The sequence below is a fragment of the Nestor notabilis genome, unplaced genomic scaffold (assembly GCF_000696875.1).
Source record: "Nestor notabilis isolate BGI_N333 unplaced genomic scaffold, ASM69687v1 scaffold17267, whole genome shotgun sequence".
Classification (NCBI taxonomy): domain Eukaryota; kingdom Metazoa; phylum Chordata; class Aves; order Psittaciformes; family Psittacidae; genus Nestor; species Nestor notabilis.
In genome coordinates, this window is record NW_009935353.1 from 3,227 (window position 1) to 12,435 (window position 9,209).

Below are 9,209 nucleotides of genomic sequence, written 5' to 3' on the forward strand. Positions count from 1 at the left end.
GGGGGGGGGGGGGGGGGGGGGGAAATCCAATATTCATTAGTTTAATAAGCCTAAGAGAAATGACTGGCAATCACACTGGACAGCCTCCTAAGAGGAACAAAAAATATATGGAGAATCGAATTAGTAAGGACCACAGTGAAAGGAATGCCAGATTGTTTAAATGCACGATTTTGTGGCACGTATTGGAAGATGCTGTGTATTTCCTACATACCTAAAGGTGTATTTGGACTATGTAGCCTTTGGCAAAGGGAGTAATTAAAAACCAAAATTGGTTGATAAAATGGAACAAACATGAAAAAGAAAATACAATGTTGTTTTTAATTGACTATTTGCAGAAACAGGCATGATTTTGCAAGATTAACTTGAACAAGTGGTAATGGTTGATGAGATAAATATAGTCCACAAACTCACAGCATTTTTTTTCCATTCAGGACAAGCTTTGTTCCTCAGCTCCCCCTGTCCCAAGCTCTCACAGACCCAAGTTTACAAAACCCACAGTCACAGCCTCTGTCGGGCTCAGCATGAGCAGCTCACAAAGGTAGGTGGTGTGGGGGTCTTGACTGCTCATGTAGCTCTGCCCCAGCTGAGCGCCTGGCAGGAATCACTGTAGCCCTTCCCTGCAGAAATGTCATTCTTCACCAGAAATATGTTCAGCTGGTCATTCCTCCAGTATCTGTGTCATTCCACTGGGGGTTTTTGTTGGAGGGTTGCTTTTTTTTTTTTTTTGGGGGGGGGGGGTGTCATAAAAGGATAATGTGCAAGGTAAGGTCATTACCTAGGGACAGTTTTGTTGTTACACTGTAATGACGGTGCTGTAGAGACATAAACTGCAGAATTTTTCAACAGGCACAAGGAGGCAAACTATCTGAATTATATTATTAAATCAGCCGAGCTGTGCAAAATATGGAATGTTTGGTTTTAGCATTAAACCTTGTATTCTTTTTTCCCTCCTAGTTTGGTTCACTATGGGCCTGCACCCATTTCATTTAGTAGCAGCAGGAGAGGTTTAACACTGCAGTGGGTTCCATTATTTCCCTGGTCCTCCCTTTATTCCAGATCTAAAAAAGAGCAGTAAAATACCTTAAGGGAGTGGAATGCGACAGCTGTGGAAGTCCTGAGCAGGCCCTGCAGTGTTCAGTGGAGAAATGGTGATGAAAAGCCCTACAGTGTCATGCAGCCAGCCCATCTAACCCACTCGGGTACAGGAAGGTAATGAGAGGATTCCCAGCATAGTGACGGTGAGGTTGAACAGCCTCAATGGGTTGTGCTTCACATCAAATGTGGACACTTAAAACCTGGGTGCCAGGTTCTCAGGATTGTTCTCAGGCTGGTTTAAAGAGACTATAAAGTAAATTTTTCTCCATTCATTTCTCTCAAGCTTGTTTTAAGTGTCAACATCACCAGTCTTTACTTTCAGTGCATTGTTATTACTTACATAGAGACATAGATTTTTTGCTGCCTTTCCTGGACTAAAAGATAACCCATCACCTTCACCTTTCATCTTTGTCATTATACTGTTAAACTTACAGGACAGTGCTATATTCCAATAACAAGTGGAGCCCAAGGTCTTGCTGGTCCTACACCTGATTACATGTAGGGATCAGAGCTAAACTCTGTAGGAGATGCTGTGAAATAGCAATTAGAATGGTGAGGAGTTGTTTTCTAGTTTCAGGCAGTTTGTTAATCACTCAGGTGGTCAGGGAAGACATTTATGCTGGCTGGTATATCTACAAATGAGAAATTCTCACAAATTTAGTAAATTTTAGATCCTCCTATACTCTGAGTAAAAAAACATAAATGAGACTGCTGTAAATATATTCTTGTGCTAATCTGTAATTAATATGTTAAGAGGCTGTCATTATTTCATTTTGGAGGCTCCATTCCCTTTGTTTTAAGGGGTGCATGAGAACCTGGATCAACTTTTTCTTACTATTATTATTATTTTATAAACCTCTTTCTCTCTGTGCTTGTGATTAACATCCTGATGAAACTGAATCTAATTTTTTAGTGTCTCATGTGGAAGTCTTTCTGTGACACAGCTGTTGCAACTCTGTTTTTGTCCAATTTCTAGTAGTTCTGCATGCATGTTTTGAGAAGCAGTGTACAGACCCAATATAAGAATATGGCATCTAAATATATTCTGACATTCACAGGTTTTCTTTGTCTGCTGTTTTGGCTATGACTATGTAGCGGTCAGACACCACTGTGGAGCCGCACAAATTATTTTCTTTTTAAGATTTAAAGAAAGTAAGACCATTTTGCATGGACCGTAGCATCCATGTGAGGGAAAGTATACAGGATAATTACTATAACTATCAGCTTAACCCAATAGTGTAAAATGATACACATGCACCTTCAATAGTATTGAACCAGCATCACTGATATTACTCCTTGGCATAGTTGTGAAATCACGTAGGCACTGCTTTGGATTTTCAAATTCTAATCGAGAGAGAAATCCTCCCACATATGAAACATGTCATTTTAACTTAGTAATGTTAATATGCATGCATCCCATGTCTTTACAAGTAGTGTTTCTATATGGCTATTCCATGTCCACAGATATGTCTGTATTTTAGTTAAATAACTCATAATGACTTACTATTTTTATGCATTAAGGGCTGGCTGGAGTATCAAAGATTTACTCTCAGCATAAACCTGTGAGGAAATATTTATAAAATATATTTCTTGCACCAGCAAGACTAAAAAGCAAACCACACTGCAAAAAAATGAAAACTAATATACACTTTATATTTTTGTTGTTGTTGTTTTAAAAATCAGACCAAGGTTGACTTTCCATTTAGCTCAGAGTGCATCTCTTGGAAGCCTTATGTTTTGTTAACAAGGATGAACATTACATGCTCTTAGCTCCTTTTTGTCTTTGCAGCTAGTAAACTGAGTACTTTTGGACCTCTTCTTTACCATCATGTAACGTTCCTGAATTCCACCTCCACAGAGTGTAGAACATTCTGTCCAAGCAGTCCATGGCTTCAGCCTACAAACTGAAAAAAGAAGGCATTTGAGTAAGTTTTTAGTATTTCAGTCTAACCTACATACCTCAGTGTAAGTGTGCACACTTACAGCTTTTGAATTAAAGGTAGCACAGTGCCTAGTTCTTACAGTAGGAATTAAGAAACCCCGGTAGACTGTACTTCAGGTGCATTTCTCAGACACTGAAAAAATGCTTTGCTTTATTTCTAAAACTTTCCCTAGACTCAAATGCATGAAGTGGAGCTGCTCACAAACTCCTGTCATGCAGAAAAGACAAACAGACATGAGCATACTGAAACATGGTTTCACACTCACCTGGATATTGCTCACTATCTATATTTTTTTTTGCTTGTTCACTTCTCCTTTTCTCCCGGGCATCTTTCCAGCGCCTTTTTTCCATACCTGGGCCTCTCAGGCATTTCCTGACTCGACATTTTGTGCGCTGGACAGTTTCTGGGCATGCTGTTCCTCCAAACTGTGGTTCTATTTTAATCATTCTTGTTCTGATCATATGGCCCTTTCCACATGAGGTATTGCATTCGGACCACTGGGACCACTCTGTTAGTTCACAGTCAATGGCTGCAAAGAATGAGAAACCTTGCATGAAAGCTGTGAGATCTAAACATAAGGTCAAGATGAAACACACAGATGTGCCTAATGAGTTTTTACACCCTAAGTACAAGAATGCAGCTTAAGCCTCCAGTCTTTTCAGCAAATGTTGTGAGGCTACATGTCAAAATTTTCAGAGTCTGTTTCTAGCCAGAATTATTATTTGACACTTTCCTCAATTTCTTTTTCAAGAGTGGTGCTGGCAGATCACTAAAATTACCAAGAAAGTATAAATAATTCTTCCCCTGTGCTTTCTTCAGTTCTCCCACCCATATGCCTGTTTTATAATGAAAAGGTGTTAAAAATTGAGTTATATTTACGAAGAATCTGATGTCTCTGAGATGTAAGCTGTGCTTTACTGGTAGTATTATGCAATAAGTGAGATCTGCTAATAGTATTATGTCTTAAAAGTTTTCATCTTTCTGCACTGCTTAAAACTTACAGCCCCAGTGAATAATAATGAAAATGATATTTCACATAATTTAAGAAAAGCTCAACTAGCAAGTTAATTAATACTTCCTGTGAAAAATACTGTAATTCGTTTATAAAGCCTCATAAATCAGCTGGCAACAGGACACTAAAAGCAATCATATCTTTCTTGTTCAGCAGTGCCTTGGGCTGTCCTGCTTCACAAGACTGCAAAGCAACTAGAAATTTGCACCTCTCAAGAAGGGAGGAGATATTAGTGGAGTAAGGTAAAAAATCAATGCAGCTGTTTCCATAGCATCCAGTTGCTCATATGTATTCCTGGTTGCAAAGGGATATGTAGATCAGTAAAAAAGCTACGATAACATTCAGAGATGTATCAAAGATGGGCCAAGTCTCTTTTGTGCTCTTTCTGTGAGCTAAAGAACACAGAGATGTTTTTAATTCTTCTTTCCTTCCTTCCTAGCACACACACTGCATTTGAGTAAAAGATAGGTTTTATAATCCTGACTTATTTACTACTGGGAACTGCACAAACTGTTGCCTGAAGTTTGTAGTGTGTTAAATATGCAGAAACCGTATACCCAAAGCAATATTGGTCATCAGCATAGGGTTCAGTAGCGCAAGCAGAAATGAAGACATGGCCGTATTCTAGCTCTCGGTAGATGAAAATCCATAACAATAATAATAATAATAATAAAAAAAATAAAAAATAAATCCACAGTTGCTATCCTACCTAAGAGGTGATGCTAAAAACTGGTGATAGAGTTCTGACCCATAGACCGTGCCATTCATAATTAACCATCTCTCTCTGGAGAGTTTCCCACACTTACGACATTCAGGCAGCATGCACTTTTCTGCTTGTTCCAGCTCCTCATTGCAGTCTCCCAGCTCAGCAGCAGATTTCAGCATCCTTTGCCGGGTTCGCATGCCCTTCCCACATGTTACACTGCAGTCACTCCATTCAGACCAAGGCGAGAGTAAACAGGGGATGGTATCTAATATGAAAATAAAAAGGTAAGGAATTGTTATTGTACGTAAATTATGAAGCTACACATTTTGAAAATAATACAAGTGGAAAATGTACTATGTTCTATCTGTCATCAACCAATTATACTTCGTTTTCACTTTGGACAAAATGAATCATAAGCTGAATGATGTTCCTGGAGATGCTCAGAAAACACTACATTAAATTGAAAGAGTTGCCTCATTTTCATACCTTTTCTTTGCTATCTTTCTGGATAGCTTATTTATATCTGCAAAATCCCAGTGCTCCTGGGAAATAAATAGTTTAAGAAGGTATGTCTCAATCACGACTCCTAAAAAAAAAATCTGGATTGTTGCAGTGGATGAATTGAAACTCAAATTGATATAGTCTAAAATGTGATACTTCCACATTTTGTCTACCAAAAATCTTTTAAAATTTAATTCTTTGTCTTCCATGAAAATCTTAACATTTCTTGACATTGAACAATATGAATAGTCACAGTAAGGATGAGTCTGGCTGACTGCATTTAAGGAGCTCTTCAATTTCTGAACTGTTCATGGGCTAAAAGGAGAGGGCACTCTTTTATTATAGCCTTATGATTAATATACCTCATATTCCATAAATATAATATACCTCATATTCCATAAATCAGAGTTGCTTAGGTATGGCTTGCTAATATACCATCACTGTATGGGTAATACAGTAATAGGATACAACTGAATATTTTTTCTTAACATTCTCATCCTACTGGTGAAAGTGGTACTTAATGCACGTTCCTTAAAGGAGCTAATTTTAAGGAGAATGGGAAAAGCAGTATTGTTTCTTGTTTACGTATATTATCTGTGTGATGGAGGAACATGTCAGAAATAATGCCTATCTTTACAGCAGAGAAGAGAAGAGAAACTCATGGACACTTACGGCATTCAGGCATCATGCATTTCTCTGCCTCCGTAGTTTCTGCCTTGCACATGGATCCATCAGCAGGAGTCATCTTGATCATTCTGTGTCGTCTCTTCATCCCCATGCCACAGCTAGCGCTGCATTCATCCCACTCTCCCCATTCAGTGACAAGGCAGCTGCTAGGGGCTATTCAAAATGGACAGACAAAATCGTTCACTTGTAGAGCTTATATGAAAACATGGTTCAGGCAGTACTCCTGCTATTGGCTGGATTTACAAAGCTGTATAAAATACTTACAACATTCCTCGTTTACAATACATTTCTCAGTCTCTTCAGTAGGCACTTTGCACATAGAACCATCTTCAGGGAATTGTTTTACATATCTCTCTCTAGATCGCGTTCCCATTCCACAGGAAACACTACAGGGGGACCATGTAATCCAGTCAGACATCATGCAAGTGGAACCATCTAAAATATAGAGAACCATTTCAATTGCTAATATTAATAGAATTGTGGATAAATCTGTAGCTGCTCATTTGTGTGCAATGGCATTTTTATGCTGCCTCTCACATTCTGTCCTTCCTTGACGGCTTACTTCATTCCTTTCCTTTTTACTTCTGTGTACTTTGTGCAGCAACTAAGATGAATCCAGTTTGTATTCTTTGGCAATTAGTCCTCTTTCCCACAGCCTGAGGCATGCTGCAGCAACCAACAGCTTTAAGAACTTTAAAGGAAGAGAAAACCCTACAAGAGTTTCTCCATCCTTTCCTCTTTATTACCTTCATCGCTGCAGCCCGGACCCATGCATGGTTGAAAATCTTGGGTATCTGGGCAGGGCACACTGAGGTCCAGCTGAGCTTTAAGCATTCTCTGCCTCATCCTCTTGCCCTTTTCACAGGTAGAAGAGCTGCAGGCCGACCATGGGGACCAATTTGAATATATGCACGTCTCAGGGGTATCATCTAAAAAGTAAGAAAAGGCAGCGAATGTCAAAAATAGTCTTCTGTTTGCTTCTCTTTACTTGACTGGTGATTACTTTGGATGCTAATAGCAAATACCAGAAAAGATGAAAGCCAAAATCACTTTTTGACACTGAATGTGGCTTTTGCTCCTAAGTCAGTTTTGTACTTTATCTAGAAATGACAGTGGAAAATGGAACAAAATATAAGTTAGTACAGCACAAACTAATTTAAAATGTACCTTCTTCTTTTTCCTCTGGTGCTAGATCTGCCACAATATCATCTATGTTATCAGGTACGATATTGCACTGCTCCCCCTGCAAAGAAATTATTGTGGAGAATTGGTTACAGAAAACTCACACATGTATGCAGCGAGGGGGGCTAACCCTGTGTACTGTGAGGCACCATTGCATCTGCAGCACTTTCTTCTCTTCTCATTCCTATGCATACTTAAAAAAATCCCCAATCAAGCAGATGCAGTTGTTACGACAAGTAGGAGAAATAATACATTAAGACAGTTTTAGTTCTTTTCTGCCATAATCTTTGTTGGGGGTAGGTTAAAAAGGGTAGATTTGGGGGAAATTTTTTTTTTTTGTTTATGAAGTGAGGTGTTTTGCTTGCTTAAGAGTGTTATATATATGTATTATACCTTGCGTGCAATTCTCTCAATGACAACTCTGGCTACGAGCTTGATAGATCCTCCTTCTGGATCGTAAAATGGACTTTGGGGATGATCTAAGCTTGTAAGTGGTCTGATCTTTTCTTGAGGCACTGTAGGTTTGTTAGGAGACTGCAGTCAAGAAGAAAAAAAATTGTTAAAAAAGAAACAAATAATTATTATTAATAATACAATTCATCTGCAGAAATTGAAATTTCCCAATTTAGCATTTTGGAGAGGTTTTAATATAAGATGAACTCAGTACAATTGTGCTTAATGGTAAGGTGTTGGATTTTATTTTTTTTTTTTTGTCAGGAAGCACTTTTCTGACATAGAATCATAGAATAGTTAGGGTTGGAAAGGACCTTAAGATCATCTAGTTCCAACATGTTGGGGTTCAACCCTGAAGCTGGGTTCACAATAAGATGTAAGTCTTGTTGTGTGGTTAGACACAACTGCCTTAAATACAAAATAAATATTCAGTATGCCTCCACAGCTGCAATATAACTGGAGAAATTCCTTAGGTCCTAAAGAGACCGGCTCTGAAAGGAAAAAAACAGCCATCTTCTGTCATCTGAAAAGTGAGTATGTGTAGTGTTTGAGGATGTGACTATTCTTGTCTACCGTCAACTGTCTGTACTCTCTACAGACTGACAGCATGGGTACACTCAGCACCTATGGAGACCTAACCAGTTCATGAATGTGACATAACTCGTTTGGTCAAAACCAGGACTTTACCTGAGGATGATGTGAATCTTTTCCTAGACTGAGAGAGTGATGGAGACAGAGAAAATGTATGATTTTTAGCATCTTGTAATGATGAGAATTCCAGAGTTTCAATCACTGTAAAGAACAATTAAGTTTTCTGTGCGAAGCAGAATAGTAGGCATTGGAGTTGAAACAGTAGAAAACTCAAGTTGATGTAGCTGCTGATGGCACACAGATCTGCATCAAAGGGGTTGCACACCTTGATATTTAGTTTTGAGCAGATTAAGTCATCCATTTATTCAGTAGATGAATAAAATAATATCTCAGGTGAATGTAATATTATCCATTAATAATAATGCTCAGGGAATTCAGATGCAACAACCAGACAGTAGCTGTAGCATGTGTCTAAATGACTTGTAATTCATCATGAACAAAATTTTTACAAGAGTAGTATAAAGGCATGTATGGCATTACCATGGATCAGATAGGTAGCTTTAATTCTTCACTGCTTAAGATAAACTTTATGTATTGAATATATTACAAATACCTCATAGCTAATGCCACTGTCTGTGCCAGCATCCCAGGGTATTAAATCCTGAACGACTTTCTGAACCCAGCCACAGTCCTTGGTACAGAGGTCTTCAGCAGACAAACCCACGTTCCAGTCCGGACTGGGGCCGAGCATCGTGAGGAAGGACATCAGGTGACGGTGACGATCGACAGAAAACTCAGCAGAGGGAGCAGCTCTCCTGCAAATTGGCCACAGGAAGGCGTTAACAGCTACATTCGTTTGCTGCTAGAGGGAAGTGAAACTCGTGCTTCAGACTGGGAAATGCTGAACACTGGCACAACACTGGTACAGAGAGATGGAAAAACAGGACAGGGGGAGGACAGCTGCTCAGCCCTGTCTAGTTTCAGTCTCCAAGTACCATCTGAGAAACAAGTCTGACATCGTTCAAGGAGATTTACAGTT

General features: G+C 39.0%; 1 protein-coding gene across 1 annotated transcript; it reads right to left on the reverse strand.

Annotated features, from left to right (window-relative positions):
- Positions 1-2,136: 2,136 nt before the first annotated feature.
- Positions 2,137-8,979, reverse strand: SPON1 (spondin 1, extracellular matrix protein). Its single transcript, XM_010017810.1, has 9 exons — positions 8,784-8,979; positions 7,520-7,660; positions 7,112-7,187; positions 6,691-6,873; positions 6,209-6,379; positions 5,930-6,097; positions 4,857-5,021; positions 3,304-3,567; positions 2,137-2,999 (listed from the first exon to the last, which is right to left on the reverse strand). Exons 1-9 carry the CDS (start codon positions 8,934-8,936, stop codon positions 2,836-2,838), a joined length of 1,485 nt encoding a protein of 494 aa, XP_010016112.1. The 5' UTR covers positions 8,937-8,979; the 3' UTR covers positions 2,137-2,835.
- Positions 8,980-9,209: the final 230 nt, after the last annotated feature.

Bases quoted from the DNA above. Each gene is read 5' to 3' on its own strand.
- SPON1 (XM_010017810.1), bottom strand. From the start codon at position 8,936: ATGTCCTTCCTCACGATGCTCGGCCCCAGTCCGGACTGGAACGTGGGT. The intron at 6,874-7,111 runs GTACATTTTAAA...CTTACTTTTTAG, and splicing joins ACCAGAGGAAAAAGAAGAAG to ATGATACCCCTGAGACGTGC. The intron at 6,098-6,208 runs GTAAGTATTTTA...CATTTTGAATAG, and splicing joins TATTGTAAACGAGGAATGTT to CCCCTAGCAGCTGCCTTGTC.